The sequence below is a fragment of the Caretta caretta genome, chromosome 26, assembly GCF_965140235.1.
Source record: "Caretta caretta isolate rCarCar2 chromosome 26, rCarCar1.hap1, whole genome shotgun sequence".
In the NCBI taxonomy this organism is placed as follows: domain Eukaryota; kingdom Metazoa; phylum Chordata; order Testudines; family Cheloniidae; genus Caretta; species Caretta caretta.
In genome coordinates, this window is record NC_134231.1 from 7,653,480 (window position 1) to 7,680,747 (window position 27,268).

General features: G+C 43.5%; 1 protein-coding gene across 3 annotated transcripts in view; it reads left to right on the plus strand.

The window, feature by feature from the left end:
• DOCK5 (dedicator of cytokinesis 5) overlaps positions 1–27,268 on the plus strand; it is a 134,214-nt gene that overhangs the window by 13,134 nt on the left and 93,812 nt on the right. For all 3 annotated transcript variants that reach the window (XR_012666138.1, XR_012666137.1, XM_048829101.2), the window contains exons 2-3: positions 16,065–16,148; positions 24,682–24,722. Coding sequence is in view for 1 of the 3 variants with exons in the window: in XM_048829101.2 (XP_048685058.1) it covers positions 16,065–16,148; positions 24,682–24,722 (125 nt within the window). In the remaining 2 variants the exon portion in view is untranslated. The remainder of the gene's footprint in view (positions 1–16,064; positions 16,149–24,681; positions 24,723–27,268) is intronic.

Here is a 27,268-nt window from a genome sequence, read left to right on the forward strand (position 1 = left end):
TTTAAATTCCTTCCGTGTTATTAATAACTGATATTATAGCTGCTAGAATTGTAATACTTAGGTCCTGATTTTCAGAGAGGCTGGACGCCTCCCTTTGACTTTAATTGGAGTGTTAAGTGTTCAACAATTTTGGAAAATTAGGTCCTTAGTTTTTCAGGATGGCTGCGTACCCTGTGTGCTGCTTATTGACTTCGCTTCACTTTGAAAATAGAAATACAGTCAGGTTCACTTCCTGGTTCTCTCCTGCCAGTCTGCTGTTGCAGTGTTTGGGCTGGAATCGATGCCCAGGGAAATATTTTAACTCCAGATCAAGACTGTTTTCATTTAAATTAAAAAAAAAAAAAAGTTTTCTGTTTGGTAAAACTTCTTAAAAACAAACGCCACTGAAGAAGTGACCATCTTTGCACATATCAGTGCAACAATACAACCACATATACTCTCTCCTCCAACTGCATTACGAGTCACGCTGATTGGTTGCCACACTGAGAGCAATAAAAACACAACTTTTAAACAGGGAAAGCTACGAAGGGTCTGATTCTTCACTGCTGGACACAGAGCATTTTATCTCGGAAGTCCTATTGTTCTTTAATTTGGTTTTCTACAGTAACTATTGTGTTAAAGTTCACTTGGTGAAGTTCACTGTGCTTGGCTGGATGGCTGGGCCAAATCTGCGTGTGTGGCCACGTCTACACTACCCGCCGGATCGGCGGGTAGTAATCGATCTATTGGGGATCGATTTATCTCGTTGAGTGTAAACGCGATAAATCAATCCCCAATCGCTCTGCCGTCGACTCCGGAACTCCACCACTGCGAGAGGCGGAAGCGGAGTCGACGGGGGAGCAGTGGCCGTCGATCCTGCGCCGCGAGGACGTGAAGTAAGTGATTCTAAGTCGATCTAAGATACGTCAACTTCAGCTGCGCTATTCTCGTAGCTGAAGTTGCATATCTTAGATCAATCCCCACCCCAGTGTAGACCAGGCCTGTGTGTGTGTGTGGGTGGGGAGACTCTAAGAATAAAATGCTAAGATGGCGTGTGATCAGAAGAAGGTTGAGAACCCTCTACCGAGGCATTTGTGTACAGGAGGAAAGCGGTTGAACTGTTCAACTGGTCGGAGGTGCCACAAAGTAACTGCATCCATGACCTCCGTCTGGTTCCAGTTTCTCAAATACAGTAGAACCTCAGAGTTATGAATGCCTCAAGATTGGAGGTTGTTTATAACTCTTAAGTGCTCATAACTTTGAACAAAACGTTCTGGTGGTTCTTTCAAAAGTTTACAACTGAACATTGGCTTAATACCTTTACTATGCAGAAGAAAAATGCTGCTTTTAATTATCTTAATTTAAATGAAACCAGCAGAGAAACAGTTTTCTTACTTTGTCAAATCTTTTTATAAAATTTTCCCTTTTTTTTAAATAGTTCATGTTTAGCACAGTACTGCACCGTGTTTGCTTTGCTTTGTCTGTGTGTGTGTGTGTGTGTGTGTGTCTCTCTCTCCTGCTGCCTCATGGCATACTTCGATTCCAAATGAGGTGCGTCGTTGATGGGTCAGTTCGTAACTCTGAGATTCTATTGTATTATGTTTCTCAAGTAACAAAACAATAGTCAGGTCTCCCAAATGTAAACCTTTTAAGGGGAGATATATGGGCAAATCCTCCCTCTCCCCTTTATGATTTATGCTTTTTATTATAATGTGTTTTTGAAGTATATATTAAGGACATGGGCAGGGTCAATCTCTTAATTTATCTTCCTGTTTAGTTCATTTCCACCTGGTAATCAGCAAAAGCAGAATTTTTACTGTACTGAGTAAGATGTAGGTAGTTCTGCATTTGCTGAGATTTGTTGGGATAGTCAGCAAACCACTGACTGCGTATAACAGGAAGCAGGATGTCTGTGTGCGTCACTGTCTCAGTCTAATAGTGTCCTTATTATCATAAGTGCCTCACAATCTTTAATGTACACATATAAAGTTTGTGGATGATACGAAGCCGGGAGGGGTTACAAGTGCTTTGGAGGATAGGATTAAAATTCAAAATGATGTGGACAAACTGGAAAATGGTCTGAACTAAATGGGATGAAATTCAATAAGGACAAATGCAAAGTATTCCACTTAGGAAGGAACAATCAATTGCACATGTACAAAATGGGAAATGACTGCCTGGGAAGGAGCACTGCGGAAAGGGATCTGGGGGTCATAGTGGATCACAAGCTATATATGAGTCAACAGCATAATGCTGTTGCAAAAAAAGTAGACATCATTCTGGGACGTATTGGCAGGAGTGTTGTAAGCAAGACGCAAGAAATAATTCTTCGGCTCTACTCCGCACTGATTAGGTCTCAACTGGAGTATTGTGTCCAGTTCTGGGTGCCAAATTTCAGGAAAGATGTGAACAGATTGGAGAAAGTTCAAAGAAGAGCAACAACCACAATTAAAGGTCTAGAAAACATGACCTGTGCGGGAAGATTGAAAAAAATTGGGTTTATTTAGTCTGGAGAAGAGAAGACTGAGAGGGGATATGAAAATAGTTTTCAAGTACATAAAAAGTTGTCGCAAGGAGGAGGGAGAAAAAATTGTTCTCCTTCTGAGGACAGGACAAGAAGCAATGGGCTTAAATTGCCGCAACGGCGGTTTAGGTTGGACATTAGGAAAAACTTTCTAACTATCAGGGTGGTTAAGCACTGGACTAAATTGCCAAGGGAGGTTGTGGAATCTCTGTCATTGGAGATTTTTAAGAGCAGGTTAGACTAACGCCTGTCAGGGATGGTCTAGATAACACTTAGTCCTGCCTTGAGTGCAGGGGACTGGACTAGTTGACCTTTCGCTGTCCCTTCCAGTCCTATGATTCTATTATATTTATTTTCACAGCACTCCTGTCAGGTACAGAAGTTTTCTGTCACCATTTTACAGATGAGAGACAGAGGCAAAGAAACTCAGGCCTAGTCTACGATAGAAAAAGTTTGCCCAGTATCCTATTGTAGATGCAGTTTATACTGGGGCGGGGGGGGGGGGTGAAGGAGTGTTTTTACAGGCATAGCATATACCAGTTCACTGAGCAAAATAATCTAAATGGGCAAAAGCACTCTTTTTTTGTTGGTGTAACTGTTTTGCCTGCACAAAAATGTCACAGAAACATCACCGCTTAAGTGATGATATACCAGCAAAAATATCTAGTATAGACTTAGCTTAAGAGACTTGCTTCCACGGAAAGTCTGCGGTGGAGCAGGGAATTGAACCCGTGTCTCCTGAGTCCCAGACCAGTGCTTTTGGATAGGGATGGATTTCGCAGGGACAATCTAAATGCTACAGGGACAGCTGGGTCATGGGGCCCAAATAGAACATGATCTGAAGATAGGTCCTTAACTCCTGTTCCTGAAGCGTGCTAGGGCTTTGGACATATCTGTTGCAGGGCAAGTCTTGGCTGTATTTTTAAACATGTGTTGTAGCCGTGTCGGTCCCAGAATATTAGAGAGACAAGGTGGGGGAGGTAATATTGTTTATCTGTTGGTGAGGGAGACAAGCTTTTGACCTTATGTAGAGCTCTTCTGTAGGTCAGGGAAACTTACTCAGGGTGTCACAGCTAAATACAAGAGGGAACAGGTTGTTTAGCGTAAGTAGTTAACACACACTCACCTTGAACGGTCCCGTGAAATAGGTGTTTGACTTTTTACCTATGTGATAAGATTCCAGGACTGTCACTGTGCGTGTCACTCTGAACCCTAGACTGTTAGTTTAGTCAATGTGAAGTGATGGGAACAGCTAGATGCACAGCGGAGGTCTCTTTTCGTTTAGAATATCACCAGATTCAACCATCATTGGGATTGATCGTCGGTTACCATCCAGTTTTTAAGATCTCAGCTATTTTAGGCCCTTTTTTTTTTTAAACACTTTATGAATTATGCCTGTAGGACAGCACAGGCCTTCATCTAGCTTTTTGTTTTTAAATTATAACCATTCAATAACTAAAAATCACCGCACTGCTGATTCAGAAAAGGGGGCAAAAGTGACAGGGCTGGGAATGAATCTAGTGTATGTTAATTTCTTACGCTGGGATCTTCAGGAAACGCACCAATGGTGCTGGCTGGAAAAAAAGAACCATGCATTTATTATAAAAACAAACAAAAATGTCCCTTTTTTAAATTAAAATTTCAGGTGGTTCCACAATGGGTCAAAAATGGGAGAAGGGGGAGGTTGGGAAAATTTAACCATTTTTTTTTTCTAATTTCAAAATTTAAAATTTGATCTCATTTTCAAAATTTGAAAAGTTTAATGAACCAGTTCTACACGTGAGCTATGTAGCCCATAGTCCGAGCAAAGAATTAGTTATTTGAGAATCGTCCCCTTATTGCCCAAGTGTTTAATTTGACATTTCTTTTAGTTAAAATTCCCTAGGAAAATATCCTTTTTAAGCAAACACATTAAGCTAAATTTATAACTGACTTAGTCCAAAACCATAAACACATTTATTCTTTTGCTGACAGAACAAAGACTGCATTTTTAGGCCCACTGCTTTTAATTTATGGCTGAAATGCCTAAAATATTTTAATGGTATCTGTGCCTTTGCCAGGAAACCTGCGTTAATAGAACTGAAAAATAAAAATGAACTGCTAGATGACTTTCTAGGTGGCCAGTTCTTGGTCAGCTCCAAAGATTGAAGATGTTCAAATCCAGAGCTTTGGTTTGGGTACATCCCAAATACAATATGCACTTCCAGTTTAAATGATAAAAGTATCTTTCTGGTATGATACATACGGTATTAAGCAAGCTGATTTGCACATATTTAAGATTAAGTGCTTTAAAAAAATGTAATTTACTTTAGTAATCTGTTAAAGGTTTCAGATAGGTGTCCAAGAACTCACGCAAAACTTTCCTAAGATGTAATAATTCTTCTGCATGGGACATTATTCTTTATTTATGTCCTTTTCCACTTTGTGATCGTAGGAAGCATTGTTGCAAAGAAAACTGATCCCAATCTGGAAGGGAAAGTGCTAACTTGGTGTAAAAAGCTGGAACAAATGGTTCAGATAAACCCGAGATAAAAGTTTCCTGTTCGTGGCAACCTTAGAGCTTTAATCTTTCTGTAACGATAATATATTGGTATTTTTAAATTCAGTGCTTGGTGCCTGTCTTGTATAGCTCCAATACTTCTGCCACACAGTAAATATAAAAAAGAAAAGGAGTACTTGTGGCACTTTAGAGACTAACAAATTTATTTGAGCATAAGCTTTCGTGAGCTTTTCTTTTTTCAGAGTAACAGCCGTGTTAGTCTGTATTCGCAAAATTCCTTTTGTGTTGTATAATTGTATTCCTTTTCTTTTTGCGAATACAGACTAACACGGCTGCTACTCTGAAACCTGGCAGTAAATATAGATACAGATATCAACTATCTTGTTCTGAAAGAGGTTTTATCTGCTGTTGGGATGGCTTAAATATATGGGACCTAATTCTTATTTACACTAAACCTGATTTACACCACTCGGGCAACATAAAGTGGTCTCAAAGTGAGTGTAAATGTAATTTCCCAGAGTTGCATAAAGTGGCCTCAGTGTAAATGAGAATCAGGTCCTAGGTTTGTAGTACCGAAACCCTCGTTCTTCATTGCCTTATTACACCTTGTGCAGTCATGTGCATTGTGGGTATGAAATCTGTCATTCTGATTCCATAGTGGCATGCTTCCACTTTGCACAGGTGTAAAAAGCTGACGGATGTGCAAAGCAGTGAAGCATTAATGCCAATCAACTCATAGGAATCTCAGGATACCTCCCTCCATGATTCTGACAAAACAAGTCCATGTGGGGTTCTTTCAGGTAACTTTAAAAGCTGGTGTTCTGGGTGGGCATTGACCTTCTCTTTGGCACTGTCCCTAAGAGACTGGACAATAGCAAGCTAGGTAGAGAAATTGACCAGAAGCCAGAGTCTGATTCCATTAAAGACACTGGCAAAACTCCTGCTGATTTCCATGATCATGTGGCGGTGGAAGAAAGATCATATTGTGGATTAGAATGACCGAGCTAAAGTAAATCACTAGGATTTAACATATTTTTGAGAGATTAATACCTTTCAAGCTGGGTGTTTCACCTCTTTGAAATCTGAGCAGCAACTAGCCCTGCAGGGCATGGGGGGAAAAGCACCTTGCAAACACAATAGCACACTTCCACCGAATCAGTTCTATAAACCACCTGTTGCTCTGGGATCTAGGTCCCATGCCTAGACTGTAGATAGGAGTGAGAGCTGTCCAGAGGGAACAGTCAGGTCTAGTGTCCTGTTTGCAGGGAAGTTCACTGTATCAGGGATGAGAGAGGAATCAGATGCCTCTGGTGATAAATGAATAAAGAATGCACATGGCATGTAGATTCCTTTTGCGAATTTGGAGCTAATAAAAGACGCCAGCTTGGTAGTCGTCGGGTCTGAAGTCCTTTGTTTATCCTCAGAACAGGCATGCTGTGGGCAGTGACAGGGCATGCTGCCAGCGTGTCTCAATCCTGCCCTGACATGACCACCTCTAGGAGTGAAAAGGAGACTTCGGTCTCGTAGAGCCGTTCTCCCCTTCTGCTTTCTGCTGAGACTGCCAAAGGGGCATCTGTTGTGATGCAGATGCCAGCATCCATTAACAACTGGGCTGAGATCGCCAACTCATAGGCGTTGAATGGTTATCAGGTGGTGGTAATAATTTATTGGCGTTGACCCGAACTGAAATGGTCAATGGCCTTAGAAACTGTTTGTCACTGAGGCTGATATTCCAGGATCCTATCTTCCCTTTTTATTTGTTTGAACTCTGTTCAAAACACAGGCCCAATTCTCGTTGAATGCAGGGCATATGTTGAGGACTGGTAATGTATGAAGAGCAAAAGTTGAGGGAGCACAGTGCCTCTTTGCTGCTGTCTGACTGAGCTTGTAGACAATGTTAGGCATCAGGGTCTTGTATTAGCTTAGAAATGAGATGAATAAGAGGGGACATAAGAATGGCCATACTGGGTCAGACCAAAGGTCCATCTAGCCCAGTATCCTGTCTTCCAACAGTGGCCAGTGCCAGGTGCCCTAGAGGGAATGAACAGAACAGGTCATCATCAAGTGATCCATCCCCTGTCGCTCGTTCCCAGCTTCTGGCAAACAGAGGCTAGGGACACCATCTCTGCCCATCCTGGCTAATAGTCATTGATGGACCTATCCTTCATGAACTTATCTAGTTCTTTTTTGAACCCTGTTATAGTCTTGGCCTTCACAACATCCTCTGGCAAAGAGTTCCACAGGTTGGCTTTGCGTTGTGTGAAAAAATACTTCCTTTTGACATAAGAATATATAAATGAATGCTCAGAGTAGATAACGATCTTCTGCTCCCCCTATCTCATAGCACAAGCACAGGGGGACATTCAATGAAATTAAAAGGACTTGAAGATTTTATCATATTTACAAATGAATTAAATTAAAAAGTGAGAATTTCCAAACAAGTGAAAGGAAATGCTCCTTCACCCAGTGTGTGATTAAACCATGGAACTCGTTGCGGCCAAGAACTTATCTGATCCCTTTTGGAATCTTGCTACTTAAGGGGGTATCGAGAATATTTAGAGTAGTTACAATTTGATCTGGATTTGGAATTTGAACACCCTCAAATTTCAGAGATGCAATTTATGGTTTTGTTCCAGCGTTGACTCTCTGAAGCCCTCCAGACCAGCCATCCTTAAAAATAAATAGAAATGTTGTCAGTTGATTTAGTCCCCTTGGAAACTGGCAAGTTTATGCTGTTTTGGTCTGTGGGTTCTATTCCCAGTTCTGCCACTAACTTGCTGTGTACCTTTGGCCAAGTCACTTCCTTTCTCAATGTCTCCATTTCCCATCTGTTGAATGGCTCTGGTGATAGTTGCTATCCTTTCAAAATAAATTTGAGATACTTAGCTAGGTAGGGGGAGCTTTTCAAAGGCTCAAATGAGAGTTAGGCAGCCAATTCTTGTTAATATTCAATGGGAGTTGGGTACCCAACAGCCCATTAGTGCCTTTGAAAATCTATCCCATAAGTGTGAAGAATAATTTATTAGTAGCACTGGCTTGATCCCAGGAACCAGTCGACTAGAGTCGATCTGAGCATCCCTGACTCTATGCGCTTAGCGTTATTGAGTTGAGAGTCACTGCTGTGAGACCACGCTGGTGCACAATATTCAGCTTCAGAATATACCGAGCCAGTTGTTGCGGTTTGCAGGGTCTGTGGGCTGGAGCACCGTGATGGGCCTATCACACATCCAGCCTCCACAGATTAGAAGAGCTGCTCAGACCTCTCGCTTTCTTGACCATGTCAGTGCAGACGTGAGGATCCTGCTGCACGATGACCTGCAGAACCCGCCGAAGACAAGATTAAAATCCCGCAACCCTCTATGGAACTGCATCAAGACCCTTACCTTCAACTTCGACACTGAGGCTCATTGGAGAGTCACATGGAGCGTTTCAACCGCTCAAAGCAAACCGTTTGTTGTTAACCCTGCCACGCACCCACCGGGTTTTGATTCATGTCAGTAAGACTGGTGCAGATTGAGTTGCTTCAGGGCATCTCATGGGAGATGTGGACAAATCCGAGTGTCCCCTTCGTTTGGGCTTGAAGGACATTCACCAACTCACTGCTGCGGCAACGTACTGGCTGTCAAACCTTGATATAAATGTGTCGTCGTTGCTACCTACCCAAGCCATGTGAAAGAAAAAGCAGAAGCTTGAGCCCTGCACAGAGTACGTGGGAAGTGTGCAGGCTTTTCCACGCATGCCTATCCCAAGCCTTTTCTACATTAGAAAGGAGTTGACAGTCTAGCAATACCGGCAAACCCTGCTAGTGGAGACAAACCTTATACTAGCAAAATAATTCTTTTGCCCAAACAAAATAACCTACACCCATCAAAAGCCCTTATCTGGTGTTATAATTACTTTTGCACTGGGTCTTTCGCCAGCATAGCTGTGTTGGTTAGGGGTGTAATTTTTTTCATACTCCTGGCCAGCAAAGCTATGGTAGCAAAACTTTTAAGTGTGGATCAGGCCCCAGTGTATTTCCCTTTTGGCCTGGCACATGCCCTGTTGCTCCAGGCATGAGCTGAGAGTGCTAATGTGGAGAAATTATTTTGACTAAGTTTAAAATCTCTATTGGATTTTTAGAGTGCAAATAACAAAAGGAAATGGAGAACCTGGTAAAGAAGTACATAAAGGTATAATTATTTTTTCATATTACAAAAATGTAAAATAAAACACACAAATAAAATGCACACTGGCAGCTAGGTAATATGGCTCTCTTTTGCATCATTATGATACACATAAGTTAGAATGCAAGAAAATAATATAAGAAATTACTGTGCACATGGTACCAGCAAAACTTTAAACCCCACAGCCAGCTCTGTTGGTGGGGGGCAGTTGGAATTACTGGGTGAAACTCTCTGGCTTGTGTTATGCAGGAGATCAGACTAGATGATCATAAACCTCCCGATCTATGAAATTATTCAACTCTGTAGTTAGTGGGTGAAATTCTGGCTCCATTGAAGTCAATGGAATTTCAGTGGGGCCAGGATTTCAGCCAGTGTAAGTGCAGTTACAGTAATTACTGTCTGTCTATACTTCTGGTTTTGTTTTTTTGGCCGTTTCCCTACAATGGATTCTCTTGGCGCTCTGTTCTCGTGGCATAGTTGTGTGGGGGAGGGAAAGGGGCTGTGACTGTAAAGTTCTTTTGTCTGGACAGGCCCTCGAGCTGCTCAAAACATGCATTTAGTGGCAGAATAGGAGGGATTTAAAGAATTCTCTCTGATTTGATCACAGTGCTAACTGTACACATGGTAACTGTATTCGTAAATGTCACAGAAACTGGTGAAAGCCACATAAGCTTTGGAGTGTCCAGTAATACCAGCATTACACCTCATGGCCCAGACTCTGCTCCCATTGACACCAAAGTGAATATCTAGACTCCAGCAAAGTCAGTGGCGTTACTCCAGATTACTATCACTGTAAGTGAGATCAAAATCTGACCCATTGTTTTCAGTATAAGCAACCATAGCATTAACAGGGACTGTCTTTTTGTTCTGTGTTTGTACAGTGCCTGGCACAATCGGGTCCTGGTCCATGACTAGGGCTCCTTGGCACTATGGTAATGCAAATAAACACTTGGCAATAAATAATTGAGAGGAAAGATGATGAGCGTGAATATTTTAGACGTGGAAAGATGGACATTATATTACTTTTTCCTGCATAATCAGTTTGAGTCAACTGAGCTGCCCACCTCAGAGGGCCTGATTGTAGTTCATTGAAATCAATGGAAATGCTCCCATCAACATTAGTGGGCTCCGGATCAGGTCCTGAGTTCTTCTTGGTTTCTGAACAGACGCTGTTATGTGAGGCCAGGTGTGCTCCCTGATTCCGCAGGTGTAGAATTTGCCACAGAATCACCCCTTTCTTCAAAGTCTGGAATCTGTTGTTGTTGTTTTGGTCCTTAAAATTGTGAAGAAAATGTGATGCAAGTGTAACACATGCACTGTTTTTCTGAGTCTAAAGCCAACTTGAAACAATAGGTCCGAGACTGGTGTAAACGGTTTCCTTTTAGCTCGGCACTTTAACTCTGAAACTTCACGGTGGCAGTTGAGCGATGTGTTTAAGCGTATGAGTAGTCCAAGTCAAGGGAACTACTTGTTCAAAGTTAAGCAAATGCTGAGCTACTTTGCTGAATTGGGGCCTTGAACATCAGTATTGTTAACTATTTCATGGCTGATCATTTTAGGATAAAAGCCCAGCTGACGTGTTTATTCCGTGATCCCAAACCACAATTTTTTAAAAAATCTGACACACAACTCTTCTCTTTATCAATTTTTTTTCCCCCGGCCATAAATGTCTGGGCAATTTCAAAAGATTTTCCTCCAAACATCAAAAAGGCTTTGTCCCTATTAAGAATGGGCTCCTTGGCCAGTTCCTTATTTTTTTTAAATGAAGCCACTGTTTGTGGGCTCTATCTTGGCAACAGACAGCATACCAAGCGCTCTCCAAACGGGTCTCCCCAGTGCAAATGCCAACTCTAGCTGCATGGTCACTGTAGTTCTCTTTCCAGATGATAGTTCCAGCACATAGTTCTCTTTCCAGACAATAGTTCGTGACTCTTCGGTTGACAGATGTAATGAGGCTTAGGGCTGCTCAGTGCAAAGGCACTGAATGTGATTCTTTGTTCAGAGAAAGCAAGGCGCTGCCTTCTCCTGTGAGATAGTGGTTAGGGCAGAAACGCCTTCTGAGAAGCGGGGTGTATTGTTTGGAAGCTGTTATCATGTTCCCTTGAAAGGGGCGGGAGGGAAGGGCTGGATATTTTGACCTAAATGAGAGATAATGGATCCTGCAGTGGTTGCATTTTGCAGCCAAGTAATCTACAGTTTAAACATGCTTAATCAAATTATTGGGTAACGAGGCTGTTTTGTTCTGTTTTGGATTATACACAGAAAGATACGTGAAAGTTTGTGCCTCCATAAATCTTATTTCCAGATGCTTTGGCTAAATTTAGTTGCTCTAAGAACATTTTATCCACTGTGGGTGAGAGGCATTGTTGTTGGTTTAGTGATTAAAACAGGACCATGAGTTAGGAATCCTGGTTTTCTTCTGCAGCTCTGCTACAGATCAACTGCCCTGCCTCAATCTCTCCATCTGTAGAAGAGAGAATGACATCCACCTTTGTAAAGTGTGTTGAGATTCTCATGTGAAAGGCATTACATAAATACAAAGTATTTACTTGTCTAGGCACATACCACTCATTGGTGCAAAGCTGGTTAATGTGTGGCATTGCAGTTGACCGGATTGTCTCCTTTTCGGTAAACGATTGTTGTTGATATGGCATATATAGACCTGACACAATGATCCTGATCCTGCTTTTGTTGAAAGCAAAGACAAAGTTCCAGTTGATTTTAGTGGAAGCAAGGTCAGGCCCAGTGATTTGCAAACGGTTGTGGTGTTAGTCTGGCAAGTTAAGTCTTCTCCAGATCTCTTGGACACAGTCTGGTATGAAGTGAGGCCTTGTGAGTTTGCGGTTCGTGTGTGTGTGTGGTGGTGTTTGAGTTTTCTGCCGCACGTGTGGTGCTGGTGATACCTGATCCCACTGATTCAAGTCCCACTGACTGGTGCTTCGGAAATCAGGAATGTACTATGTTTCATCTTGTGGCCCACGCACATAATGAAGCATATGAGTAAAACCAGACCTTCTCCTCACCTCAAATATACCATCCCTGCCCAATTGTAACACCACCATGTACCAGCCCTTGCCAAGCTTTGTCTGCACTCTTGGTAGACTACACTGACTTCCAGCTCATTTGTGGCTACAATTCAGGGCCTGGCTACCTTGGAGAGCCCTGGATAAATACTGGCCATCTCCTTTGACTGCAAACTCCTGCACACTCCTTTGGATAACTCCTGTATCTTGTCTCCAGGGATGATCAGTGTATGATGCTTCAGAAGAAAGCAACCCCTAATCTCCGCGCACACAGCATCTAGCCAGTTGTGCAATGCTGTGTGTGTGGGAAATGGAATTCCTTCCTGATGCCTGCAAGGAATCAGCTTTTTCCCTGAAGCATGAGATTCATCTCCTTTTGTCTTAGTCTTTATAACTACAGTTGCTGCTGTTTGGTCATAAAATTATTCATTGTCCTCTTAAATCCAGATGCAGCATTTGCCCCGTTGACCTTCCCTGTTAATGAATTCCACAGGCTGGCTACACATTGCTGAAAAGTCTTGTCTTAAATTTACCTGCTGTTAATCCAATCTAGTGACCTCCTTATTCTCATGTAAATGAAACAAAGTGATGCATTGCTAAGAATTATACTCAAAGAATGTGATTGTTAGAACAAGCCCAATTTCTCTCTCTCTCTAGTGGCTAATACTTTCCTTCTGTGTCTTTCAGCTCAGATTAAATTTTCTAGACTTCAAGGTTAGTTTTGCACAACCATTTTCATTAAAGAAAACAAAGGAAAAGAACAGCTCTTCTAAGCTTCCAAGTTCCATAGAGGAGAGAACACAACTGAGGCTTACTCAGAAGAAAGGCAAATTTAACTTCAAATATTACTGCAGTTTTGAGGGCAAACGTTAATGCACTTTTAAGTTGTACACGAAGGATTTTTATGTCTTCACGCCAGGAACATGTTTATTTGGTGGGTGCAGATAACTTTTTCTTGTAAGCCCCCAAAAGGTCAGTTTAAACACACACAATAAAAAGTCCAAACAGCTTAAATAGCTGTAGATGGCCTATCTTGGATGCGGCTGGCTCCAAGGAATAAGACGCACCAGTTGCAAACAGTAGAGCTCCCAGGGGAAATATGCCAGCAATTTGTCTTTCGTAACTTTGCACATAAGAGTTGGGTAGGAGATCTTATATACAGTGACTCTGTGTTCTTGTTTAATTCGATCGAGCAAAACAAGATACTGTATATCTTGCCTATCTGTGATGAATAGTGGCAGAAGTATGTTTCTTCTGCTCAAGGCCATTACCTGTGGGGGGTCTGAAACGTTCAGCCTGTATGGAAGGCGTCTTGCTGTCCCCTCCCCACCACACCCCCCGGTATGCTCTTTAATGCTGAAACTTAATTCCAACCAAACCTTAAAAAGAAGGATTGTGTTCTGTTACACGCTCAACATCTCTGACTGTTTTGGTGGAAGCTAAAGCAGTTTCTTATGGAGAAATAGTGACTTGCATTTATATTGTGCTTTTTAGTTCCACAGAAGCCTAAAGTACTTAAAAGCTATATGTAGCAATCACTTCACCCCCTTCACTGAAAAGCAGCCATCTTTGAGGTAGAACATTGCACAACATTAAACAGTGTTCTAAGACGGAGAGTGAAGTAGCATCCAGTTAAACCACAAGAGGAATTTCAGTCGGTAGAATATAATTAGACAAGTTAGAGTTTGGCCAGGATGCCAGGGGTTTAATCTTCTAATTTTGCGAAAGAGCTATGGGATTGTTAAGGAGCACAGACTGTTTGATGCTTGGTTTTACATCACATCTGAAGAATGGCACCTCCAGTAGCCCTGTGCCCCCTAGCACTGCCTACTGGGACGTCTGTTCAGAAGTGACTCATGGGCAAGAATTCTGTTCACCTGAGTCATCTGCACCACTTCCTGCTGCACCTTGGGGTGCTTTCGAGCTGTCCCATCCAAGTAATGGCCTGGCCCAATCCTTCCTAGCTTTAATAATCTGGCAGATTTCCTGCAATGGACAGCAGGCAGTTCCTTTAGTCAGGGTCGTACACGGCACTTTTATGAAAACTTTCAGAAGTACTTGGTCTATCAGCCTGGTCCCCCCTCCCGCACCCCAAACCCCTCATTTCTGGCCCTGTGCCGTTGTCTGCACCCCCATTCAGAGCCCTAACCCCCTCCTGCACCCCAACACCCTGCCCCAGCCCAGTGAAAGTGAGTGAGGGTTGGGGAGAGCGAGCCATTGATGGAGGGGGAATGTAGGGAATGGGGGAACGGGGCCTTAGGGCTGGGATGGAGCAGTGGGCGGGGCTTCAGGGAAGGGGCAGGGCGAGGATGTTTGGTTTCGTGCCATTAGAAAGTTGGCAACCCTATGCAGGAGGTCAGACTGGGATGATCCCTTTGTATCAATGATTCTTTGCGGGGGGAACCTTAGTCAGTCATCTCCCCCAGTAACGCATTCATTGGAGTTACACCCAGTGGGAGTTTGGCCCAGTATCGATCAACACTCTCAGATCAGCCTAAGAAAATAAATGTTTATGAACAAATGCCTATTTTAGGCGCTGCAGGAAATTCACATAACCTGCCCACTCATTGCTGCGTTATTTGTAGCTCTGCAGGATTTTAAAGTAAGTTAGTGCGTGATATAATTTCCGGTGTGGTAAGCCACAGTCATTTGTTTGTATTGGCTTCAAGCCAGGAAGTAATATACTTCGCCCTGACGGAAATGATAGGCATTTGATGTTGTGAATTTCCTGATGCAGCAATTGAAGATATATAATTTTTTTTTAATTACATTCAAAGGGCGCCCTTCACATACAAACCCTCTGAAGTAGGAGCCCCTTTGCTAGAGTCAGCTGGTAACATTTACCAGGTTAATGTTCCTCCTTGAAAATGCAGCGTACTTCCCTCCCACTGCTTCTGTACTTCACCTCTGCAGCTCCTTAGGGAGCAGCTCGCCAAGAGACAATTGAAATCTAAATATGCCTTGGCTGCTCTGAGTGTAAAGTCTCAGACAAATGAGAAAGCTGCACTGGTATAACTTAAGGTGTGAATTTAAACCAGTGTCGTTTAAAATGATGTAAAAGGCTGTTTGTGTGCGCTTATTTTGGTCAGTTAAAAGCCAATTCAAGTTACAATAGTGCAGCTTTCTAGTCGAACCAAGGCCCATCATGACGGCTTTTCCCAAGTACTGTGCTAACTCTAGAAGGCTGCTGAGCAAGACTAGTGTAGCGACTGCCAGCTTGGGGTCTGATCCTGTTCCCATTGAAACTCGGTGACCGCATTTGCATTGGCATTGCTTTAGTTCGAGGTGTAGCTCATGGTGAGTCACAAGCTTGCGTGTTTACATGTTCCCTGCTCAAGACACCAGCAGCGCTCAGTCATGCCAAAGATGCGCCGCATCACTTGGTAGCAGCCACGCTCTGCGGCAGACAACTAATATGAAGCATTAGAATATGGAAAATCTTTGTCTTGCGTGTGCTTGACAAAGGTGCTCTCCCACCAGTTTTCTGAAGGGTTAGTAAAGAAGGGCTTTTGTCTTATAATTGGTCCAGGACCAATGCTTGTGTAACGACTTCCCTTCCCCTGCCTGGATCATTAGCAGGGTTTGAACGCAGGGCCTTCAGCATCACAGCGCGGAGCTCTTCCACTCCAGGTAGCTGCTAACAAGTTAGTATGTTCTTATGCTTGAGCAGACGTGCTGCAGGAGGGAGATGGGACACACACTCTGTTATGCTCAGAGCAGCTACTAGTCAGTAAAATCATTTGCAGTGCTCTTCCAAAGGGTTTGGCCGGTTGCAAGACATCAGATTGCAACATCTGATTATCTTCATGCTCTCTTGCTCCGCTTCACTTCCCACATGATTATATTTTTTCATCTGTCTCCCCCACTTCTAGCAATCTACAATTATGAGGCTGTCCAAGATGTGGAGCTCTCCTTGCAGGTTGGTGATACGGTTCACATTTTGGAGATGTATGAAGGTAAGTCCCAGACCACCGCCTCTCTACTTGGTAAAAGTTTAAATATCTGAAACAAGTTTTTTAAAATGATATCCATCCCAAACTAGAAAATTTCAATGAAAACTTTAGGGAAAATGATTTTTGTTTTGTTGCTTCTGAAATTGTTTGTGGAAACAAGGTGCTCTTTTCAGATCTGTCAGTTTAGAAAAATCACCATTTTTTGATTTGTAAACTGAACTGTGACACCTTGAGGGAGAAGAGTTCCAGAACCCCAGAATATATTTGTCACTTTATGGAGCATAACTGCCTCGTTAGCTATACTGCTGAATTGATTATCTAGGCTAGTGGTTCTCAACCCATGGCCACTTGCGGACCTATCAGCACACAGCTGTGGCCCACATGACATCCTCAGGGCCATACAGGCAGTATATATATTACGTGGGCTGTATCCACACTGCACACACAGAGTTGCATATGCAGCCCACAATGGTAAATCGGTTGAGAACCACTCATGTAGGTTATTTTATTACTCCTATCACCATAGCAGCTGAGCTCCTTGTGTTGTTATGCAATATTGCTGGATATTTGTCCCTTTTAAATACAAGGACGTTCTGTACAGCACATCACTAGCTATTAAAAACTGCTTTAAAAACAGGTGCAAATGAAAATTAATACTTAGATCTTGTGGATTTAGCTGTTAAACTGGGCTGTCTAATACTCTTCTGCTGGGAACAGAATACAGTCAGCTATATCCTGTGAAGAATACAGTGCCCATATCTCAATTGTATGATATCCCTGTTCTCTCCAAAAGGCCTTTCGTGAATATAAATTGTCATCAAACTTCCACAAACAGCATCTATTAGAGGGGCGGGGGGGGGGAACACATGTACAACTTCCCTGCTTTGGTATCTCCATTGAGCAGGGCAAGTTGCTTGCTCAGCAATTTGCTGTTAGTGAGTTGGTCTCTTTCCACTTCTTTGACCTTGACACTGGAGACAGCCAGCCAGCCAGATCTTACATGTCAAAGCAGATTATACTGCTGATGTGTATGTTTACAGTGATGTGTGTGGTAGTGGAGGACTGTGTTTGTAAGAGAGAGTTTAATCAGCAATAGAGGCAACATATGAGCTGATTTTGCAAAGAGGAGAGAGAGAGGCTCAAAGCTAAAAACAAAGCCTTTTTCTGTGAAGCTGGCTGTATCCTGAATTTACCAGAAAATAGCATTTTTACATGGTGGTTCAGTTTCCTCCTTAGCCAGCCGTTAGCAGAGACATTGTCAAGTAGAGTAAATTCGTCCTCATGTTGTCTGCCATCTGCCTGAAACTCCACCATCAGGAATTTAAACTGAGAGTGTATTGCAAGTTCTTTGCGATAGGGCTTCTTGTTCTGTGTTTGTACAGTGCCTAGCACAGTGGGATCCTGATCCGTGACTGGTGCTGCTAGGTGCTACAGGAACACAAATAATACTTTTATTGGAAAGACAGAGGGAAATCAGGCAAGGCATTTGTGAATTATAAAGGTTCCAAAAACGGGGGAGGGGGGCTTGCAGGTGGCTCCTTGGGGAATTCTCTTATACATGTGTGTACCTCCTCCTGCCTTCAGCTTCCCCTCTGCCCCCCAAAAAGAGGTTTCAACATAGAAACTCCAAATTTTCTTTTTGTCTTTTGCTGTGGACACTCTTGCATGTCTGTGTTTCCTTTCTCTCGTGACCTCAGCTTTGGGTGTCCTGGTTTCCAGATGTGGGTGGGTTGTTCTTTTGAGAACAACAGTGTTCCCGCAAGAAATGTCTTTATTCCTCCTATGTTAATGCAGCGTCTGTACAAGCTGAACTCCAGCTTAACAAAGGCTTTTTTTGGGTCTGAAAATCACTAGGTTTACATAGGTGCGCAAGTCTCAAGTTCTATTTTACCAGGATGATGGCTTCCCCAGAAAGGAAGCTCTGCCCTATGAAGTTTTTTCTCTGGGACATATTAGTTACACCTCCAGTTTCCATCTGAAGGGTTGCTCTGAATCATGCAGAGGAGTGACTTGAACCTGGCATTTTTCATGAAATGGAATTCTTGTTTTCTGGCCAGCCCTGGTGAGGACTTATGCTGAGTTACCAAGATGTACACGGGGCAATTTTACCTACAGATGTCTTTCTCCTCCTCTTCCTTACATCTAGAAAGATGCCTCGTATTTACTCCTAATGTTGGTTCCCCCACTCTTAGTTTAAGGGATTGGAGCAGGGCTGTATTCTCTCCTCGTCTGTGTGCAGTGAAGGAGTCTTGGTGTATTGGGCAACCGTAGCTTGAGAGCTCTTTGTATTCTCCGTGTGCCTGGCTCCGCTCCGTTGGAAAGAGCTGAAATGCACAGTTTGTTCCCCAGCTGCGAGACAGAAAGGTTGAAGCTCTCACTTGGCTTCTTTGTATACCAATAAATGTTATCTTAATCTCAGCTGGCAGGAGAGCTCCGAAGTCATAACACTGACAGAGCTAAACAAGTCCAGATTGGAGGAGGCCCATGAAAAGACAGGGAGCTATGAAATGAACTGGAGGGCAGTTATCTCAGACCAGAGGGCCTAGGTGCTGTTCCCCCTGCGCAGAAGGCCGATACAATAAGGCCCTATTTATTAAGCTCTGCTTGAGAAGTCCAAATGGTGTATAAGACCTTGTGAGGGATGTCTGCCCTGGGTTCAATTTCACCCACAAGACACAAGTCATTGCCTGTAATTTAAAAAAAGGGATGGAAACTCATAAATGAGCCAGAATCTCTAGCTGGGAGTTATCAGTTCCCTGTAAAATTCCCTGCACTGGGAATTGCCTCAAGGGGCAATTGACCCTAAAGAAAGGTCAAGGTACCAGAGTGATAGGTAAAATCTAAGGTCAGGCCTGCCGCTCGAGGGGGGCAAAGGAGCAGTTGCCAAAGGGCCTGGGGGCCCCTGGCCGCCCCCGCTGCTGCAGTAGTGGCAGGCAGCTGGGAGCCCGGGCCCTTTTACATCGTCCCGGTGGGCCGCAGAGCACATAGGAGATTGAGACTGCCCTGGGCCCTGCGCTGTGGGGGGTCCCTGAAGTGACGGATTTGTCACTTCTGCCCTGGGCTCCGCCTCCGCCCCCCCCCCCCCCCGCCCCTCGGGACAGCCCTGGCCCTGGGGCCTGGAATTTCTGTCGGCGGGCCTGGCTAAGGTAGAGTGGTTATAGTGTCATTTCCCTCCCTTGGAGTTTTCCTGTGGGAGAGGGCAGTGTTAAATTATAGGTAGGACTCCCCTGGAAGTTGGCATAAACCCAAGCTAATCCCAGCCCCCTGTCTGGATGGTAAAGCAAAATCTCTGGTCTACCTCCACTTGTTTAGTGCCATTCATGCCTTTAGGATCTGTGTGTAGGACCCCAGAATAGCCCGGAGGCTTGGGCACTTACCTGGGTTGCAGGAAAACCCGGTTTAACTTCCTCCTCTGAATTAGGCAGAGTCCTATGTGGTTTCCCCAGTCACCAGGCTATCAGCTATTCTAGATGGGTGTCTTTCTTTGGAACAATGTAAAGGTCATGGTGGATTCTGCATTATTTTTTAAATCCAGATTGGATGCTTTTCTATATACGTGGTCTAGGAGTTATTGTGAGGAAGTTCTGTGGCCTGTCCTACACAGGAGCTCACAGCAGTCCCTTCTGGATGATCACAGCAGTCCCTTCTGGCTTTGAAAACTCTGAATCCTGGAGCCAAAGTCCATTGGAGTTGATGGAAAGTCCCCTGTTGACTTCATTGACCTTTGGATGAGGGCCTTATAGTCCAGCTTTGTGGCTTGTGTTCTTTCCCCCTTTACTAAATGGGTGTAGGAAATAACAATTTAGAAGTCCCAAGTATGGCCATAGTGGGTGGGCCTGGGTTATTGTGAAGGGTTCCCATTTCCTACAATGGTAGACAATCCAGCTGGAAGGTCTGAGTAATACCATCTCAGATTGCTGGGCTAGGTTGTGGCCTTGTTCACAGTGGGGGTTTTGTCCAGTCACAGGCACCGGGGTAGCACACCAGTACAAAAGTGATGGTCATTATCTTGGCTGATATACCGGGGTTTGAACCAGGGACCTCAAGAGCTGATATAGCTTGAGCTAAGGGGCCCAGGCTGTCTAAGCAGGAGCCGAAACAGACTGGATCAGCAAAGAGGGGGGCCTGCGATGCACCCTTACCAGTGGGTTACACAATCCCAGGACGCTATTTACTGAAACTGAAATAATGCAAATTGTGGCAGCTTGGGCCATCTACACTAGAGGTTTGCCCTGGTGAAGCTGCACAATTGGCTGCAGTCAGGGCAGATCCTCTGCATAGATAAGGTCTAAATCGTTGCCGGCGGTTGCCTATGCTGAGATGAATCTTAAAGGCTTTCTGTTGTGCCTTGCTCTGCCTGTAAGCAGGACTTAGCGCCGGATGGTTTATTCATTAAACATGAAACATCTGGTCAGAGCCAGTCTCCTTAGAATTTCCTCCCTTTTAAAGGAAACACACATGCTGCCATCTTTGAAATGTGCAGGTTAGACAGTCTGGGGTCTGGGATTTAGCACTTCCTTGTAAATCGTGAAAAAGATTTTTCTTCATTGTTCCGTCTGGGTGATCTGGCCGCACAAGTGTGCGTGCTCTTTTTGTTGAACAACCTGCTCCCCCGATAACAAGACCAGGCAAAACCCAACCTGTTGGCTGGTAGATGTTTGTAATTGGGGAAATGTGCTTTACACTGCGTAATCCACCGAATGGCAGTAAAAAGACACTGCTTTACGTGTGCCTCCCAACGCTGCCCCCCGGGTGAAGTGTGCATGTAGAACTTTTGCAGACTTCCTCAGAGTGAGATTTCACTTGAGCTCTGGGAATCTGTCCTAAGGGGGGCGCAAATTCCAATCCTGTTTGGAATCTCTTTTCGTGCCTGTGGAAAATGGCAAAAACAGGGATGGAAGGGGAAAGAGCGCTCCGTTTTGGAGAGCTGGCCAAGGAAACCTCGTACAGGTGCAAATTATGTTGCACTGTCTGCTTCTGTCTCAGACATTGCTTTGATTGCCACAGGTGACTGAAGGAATCCCCTTCTCACTGCAGTGCAGTGGCTCGCAGTGTGGTGTACTGCAGTGAAAAGGAAGGACGGTCTTGTGGATAAGGAAGTGATCAGGGACTGAGGAGTTCTGGGTTCTATTCCCAACTCTGCCCCAGTGTCTCTGTGTAACCTTGGGTGAGGTTCTGTGGGCTTCAGTTCCCCATCTGGAAAATGGGCGTAGTAATACATTTCTGCCCTCGCCCCCCACTTTGTCTGCTTTGCTCGTGTAGTTTGTAAGCTCTTTGGGGCAATGGCTGTGTCTGTATATGTATAGCAAAAGTGAGTTCCCGTTCTGTTTTCAATCTCTTAAGTGCTACTGTTACACAAATAAACCTAAAATTACAAAAATAAACTTTTAGATGAAGTAAAAAAAAAAATTCTCATGGCACTTTTTGTAAGAGTCAGGCTGTTAACCCCTGTACCCTGAAAATTTCAACTTTCTACCTCCTTAAATTTTCCATTGGTATTTTCAACAGGGATGCCCTTATCTTTTTCAGCTTCTGTCATAAACTCCTAAATAGCCTACAGCAATACCATGTAACAGCTGCCCTATCGCACCCCAGGGGTGGCTGCATTTCAGTGGTGGGTGACATGAGTCCAATATATCTCATTTTATTGTAGGGTCCATAATCAGGTTTTGGGAGAAAAGACACTCTCTCTTTATAGAAAGTATTTTTATCTTAGTCAAATACAACTATTCAAATGAATAACACATGTCTGGGCAGAGAAAGTGTGTGTGTGAGAGAGAGAGAGAGACTGATGTTCTCTCCTTGCCCTTTAGTTCTGGCATGAAAATCCTCCCCTTCATCCTAAAATTTATCCGCTGTCATCCTTGCAAGGGAATAAATTTGAGGGAAACTCTTAACTCGTCTACTGTTTGTCTGAAACTTCTAGACTTGTATTTGGGGGGAAAAAAAAAAGAAACAAACCGCTAAAATGACCATTGCCACGAGCACTTGTTCACTGCAAATGATGAATAAAGTTATTTTATGCAGTGTCATTGTAGCTGTGTTGATCCCAGGATATTAGAGAGACCTGGCATTTTGCTACGATGCTGCGAGTTCCTTTCCCAGGCCTGAAGAAGAGCTCTGTGTGGCTCCAAAGCTTGGCACTCTCAACAACAGAAGTTGGTCCAGAAAGATATTACCTCACCCACCTTGTCTCTTGAGTAATGTTATTGAAAGTTAGAACAGAATTCTGAGAAGATCAGAGGATTCATTGGTTCCAAGGATGAGTGGAGAGCATGAAGTCGTGCTGGAATATAGCTTTATATAATAATTATATGTAACACAGCCCTTTCATTCTGTGGTTTCAAAGTGCTTTAGAAAGGTGGCTTAATATCACTGTGATGTTCGTTGTACAGATGGAGAAACTGAGACATGGAGAGGTTAAGGACTTGAGCCAGAGCAAACTGGAGTTGCTGGAAAGATTCTCATTGACTTCACTGGGCTTTGGCTCAGGCCATAAATAGCGTGCACTAGGCCATTCAGTTAATTATTGACAAAGCTAAGAACAGAACCTAAATCTCCTCATTCCCAATCCAGTACTTTATCCCTTGGACCATGCTTAATCTATAATCCTGTTTTTATCCAGTGGAAGGAGTGGTATCTTGCCCCACACCCCCCAGAGCTTCTGGAATACAGAGGATTTTGTAACCAAACTTGACTGATCTTATATTTACTAGAGAAATGGGCCAGACTTGCAAAATCTGGACTTCTCTAAAGTTTGGGGGTGGGGGCAGGGTGAGCACATCCAGAATTTTGGCTGAGACTTATCTCTGCCAAGTATAAAAATGCTTCCACAAAAGCTTTTCACCCCTCTTCCCTTTGTTTTATCACCTACTAATCCCCCACCCTCGTGTTGATCTCTTTGCTAGCTTTGTTATCTGTATGTATGGAGTGTAAGCTCCATGGGGCAATGACTTTGTCTGCACTGATGCTTCTGAGCACCACTTATGCCCTGTAGATAACAAATACCACTCCAGCTCCCCTAAGAAACAATAGCAACATTTGTGTGTAACTTTTAAATGTCAGTGCAAGCAACAAGCAAACCAAACCAAACAAACAAAATGCCGAAGAGCTGTGTGTCACGAAAGTTAGTTAAGATGAGAGCTGAGGAAGCAGAATCTCTTGACCTTTGGAATAGTTATTTTAGGGGCAAAGTAGCATTAAGAAAAATGCAAATTTGCCTATCATATTTCAGAAATGTGAAGCTGGAGACCATGTTTGCAGGTCAGTGTTTTAAAATAAACCCGGTTCGGTAATTGAAAAGACACTGTTGCTGTTGGTATTACATTAGCTCCTGGCAATCGCCACAAATGGACGGGACAAAGAGTGGGAGACGGAAAGTACGAGTATTTCCAGTTGGGGAACCGGCACACAGTGTGAAATGATTTGCCCAAGACATCTGTGTTAGAGCTCAGCATAGAACCCAGATCTCCTGAGTCTCAGGCCAGTGTCTTAACCACAAGACCGTCCTTCCTCTGCCGTGATTTAAATTTCACGCTTGCAAAGTAAGGCTCACTTGAGAGCAGCAAATAAAAAAAATACACTTATTCATTCATACCCTTGCCTTTGCGTCACCTTGAAATTTAAAATGTTGGCTGAACCCCAAGCTCTAAAGAGGGAAGAAATGTTCTTCTAAAAGTGATATACTTCTGGTCTGCAAAAACCACAGCTATTACTCTGTAACTGATACTTCCCTGGAGCTTGTCACAAAGGGAGTAAATAGGAATAATATCTCTATCTAGGGCAAATAATTTGCTGATGGTTTTTTTCCTTCCTCTCATAAAAGTGAAGACCCTTTATTAATTTCTCTTTCAGCCTTCCTTCACAGAAGGATTTCACATTGGTTCATGGGCAGCAAGGAAAGGAATGTGTAAACACAAGACTCAAGCATCATCTAGATAGAGAATTGGGTTAACACCCATGTGAGAAGAAGGATGGTGTTAGGGTTAAGGCCGTGGAGTTGGCGTTAAAAGATTCGATTCCCAGCTCTGCCACAGACTTCGTATGTGACCTTGGGGATGTCATTAATCTCTCTCTGCCAGTTCCCCATCTCTAAAATGGGCATAATAATACTTGTGTTTTCTATCCCTTTATCTGTCTAGTCTCTTTAGACTATCAGGTCTATCAGGGGCAAGGAATCTTTTTTGCTACATTTATGTACAGCCCCTAGCACAAAGGGGCCCCAATCTCATTTGGGGATCTAGGTGCTACCATAATAGAAATAATAAGTACTGCCACTGCACAGTTCCAGCTAAAGGAGCAGGCCCACTGTGTCATTTCATAGTAGGAAAAGCCACTCTTTCAAGCTCTGCCTTATTTTAGGGCTCATTCCCACTGGCCTTGTTCTCACTGCTGGTACCGTTGGCCTCAATGGGACCTCTGAAGTGAGCAAAGCCAGCAGGATGATATGTGGTAAGAAGAACGTGTGTTGCTAATAGCTTTGCATGTTGAATTCCTGTATGTGAAGAGTCATGGTATTTCTGTTGTTCCTTGGCAGGTTGGTACAGAGGATACACCCTCAGGAATAAATCGAAAAAGGTACAACATGATATTTTTCAATAATAGTTATTTTTATGTGTTAAATTTTGCCAGGCCCTATCCAGCGCTGTAATGCCCTGTATTCCTGTGGTCATTTCTACCTTAGTACACTGAATACTTCCTGACTGGGATATTCTTTTCTCTAACAACAAAAGTGAATAGCCAGGAGCCAAATGTTTGAGAATCATTAACTTGGCAGACTATACGGTGGATGCATTTGAAAAGTTCATTGCAGCTCTTATAGGTATCACTGGTCCTACCGGTACTGCCCATTTTAAGCATAGGGAATACTGCTTGAACTGGGAGAATCAAACCTTTAAGTATGCCCGCTATATAACAAGCCCACTGTTTAGTTATTGAGTCCTGTACCTGTCTTCTAACATTGGCTGCCTATGAGAATGGGTGACCCTCTAAAGGTTCAGGGTTCAGAGTTCAAATAAGCACCCATGTATCTCTGGACCTTATCCAAACTCCTTGACTTTGCAAAACTAGTGTTGGAAATCTCACTAGAACATGGTTTCCCATGAGAATCCCAGCACCGTTGCTCCTGGTCCCATTTGGAATTACTGTAAGAGTGGCCTCTTTCATGGTATTTCTGCATTTCTAGTCCCAAGCGGAAATGAAAGTAAAGTAAGATTTAATCACATCCCAAGGAGCAGTTTTCTGTGAAAAGATGGAATTTTTAGGTGGGTGAGTTCTTGTTTTCTTCCCAATGAATTCTTCCGTCCATAGTTGTAAGCGTCAGTTGCAGTCCTGCAGTTCTTTCTACCTGACAAATTCCATGACTCAATGGGAAATTTTAATTATTCTTGCAGTTAGGACAAATTAACGTGGCTGATTCGAATCTGTAACATCTCAAAGCATATCACAAACACAGGAAGTATGGTTTTAGCGGCACTTACTGGGTGTGACTTTTCACAGGTGTCACAGCAAATTGGGGGCAGAGCTGAGATTAGAACCCCAGGAGTCTTGACTCACTTTCCACTGTCCTATCCAGTGGACAATACTGCACTTAAATTCTGAGGCCCATGTATGTTTATGCTGCTAGTAACCAGTAAGCATCAGTCACACTGTAGAACCTCAGAGTTACGAACACCTTGGGAATGGAGGTTGTTCGTAACTCGGGACAAAACCTTATGGGTGTTCTTTCAAAAGTTTTTACAACTGAACATTGACTCAATACAGCTTTGAAACTTTACGATGCAGAAGAAAAATGCTGCTTTTAACGAAACAAGTACAGAAACAGTTTCCTTACCTTGTAAAACCTTTTTTATAAAAATGTTCACGTTATTTTTTAGTAGTTTACATTTAACACTGTACTGTACTGTATTTGCTTCTTTGTGTGTGTGTGGGCAGAGGGGTCGTCTCTGCTGCTGCCTGATTGGGTACTTCCAGTTCCAAATAGGTGTGTGGTTGACCGGCCAGTTGGGTTGGTGTTCGTAAGTCTGAGGTTCTCCTGTAGGTGGTGTTGCAGGGATTAGATTTGTTTGCTTTATTTAAAACTTTAAATTAACCATGAGCATTTTCATGTGACTGCTGTAGAGAGAAATGAAACTTGGATGCTGAAAGCCCATCCTGGGCTTCATTCTGCAAAGTGATGAGCAGCCCACCACTCCACTCTCACTGACTTTAGCCAGTGTTGCAAATCCTCACACCTTTCAGGAACAAACTCCCCTGCAGTCAGAATGGGGAGCAGGAAAAAGACCAGGAGCCAAAGCAAATTGCTCTGGATTCTATTTATCTTTGGACAGCCATTCATCGGCATATCTGAAACCCTTTTAAACTGCTCTGCTTTTCCTTTTGAATCCAGCTTTCTGGGGAAGACCATGTGAAAGCACTATTTTAATGGCAATTTAGATGTCATTTATTATTGGGCCTTATTGTTTGGCATGAGGATAAAATTTGGTGGGGCTGCAAATTGAAGAAGCAAAGAGCAGCTCTGCGGCCAATTATTGATCTGAGAGGGAGAGACGGGGCGGGAGAATCCTGACATGTTTATGAAACCAGCCGGGTCGCTGTTGAGAAAGCGGAAGCTGAGTTAAGTGGAAATGGGAGGTAAATCAAAAATTCAGCTGCAGTTTTCATTTTATGTGCTTCGTGGAAAGCTTGCTTTAAAAAAAATGCAATTCCTGTGGAACCTTTGGTAGTTATTGTCCAGAGAGAGGGGCCCAGTGGAGGTGGGAATGGTCAGCAGCTAGCAAGATCAAGCCTATGCCGAATATTTGTTATGTAGCATCACAGAGTTTAAGGCTAGAAGGGACCACCAGGTCTATCAGAGGTCAGCCACACCACCTGGCACCTGCACACGAACCCCAGCAAAACTGAAATGAGACCAAAGTATGACAATCCACAGGAGACTAGGCTGTTATGTGCCACAAGCAGAGAATAGGAGGACCGAGGTGTATCAGTGCTGGAGGCCCATGCAATGGCAGGGGAATGATTAAGTAAGGTAGACCCAGATATCCTGGCAAGTGACCTGCATCCACATGCTGCAGAAGAATGTTAACTCCGCCCCGGCTCCTCCCCCCCCACCGCCAATCTGGGGG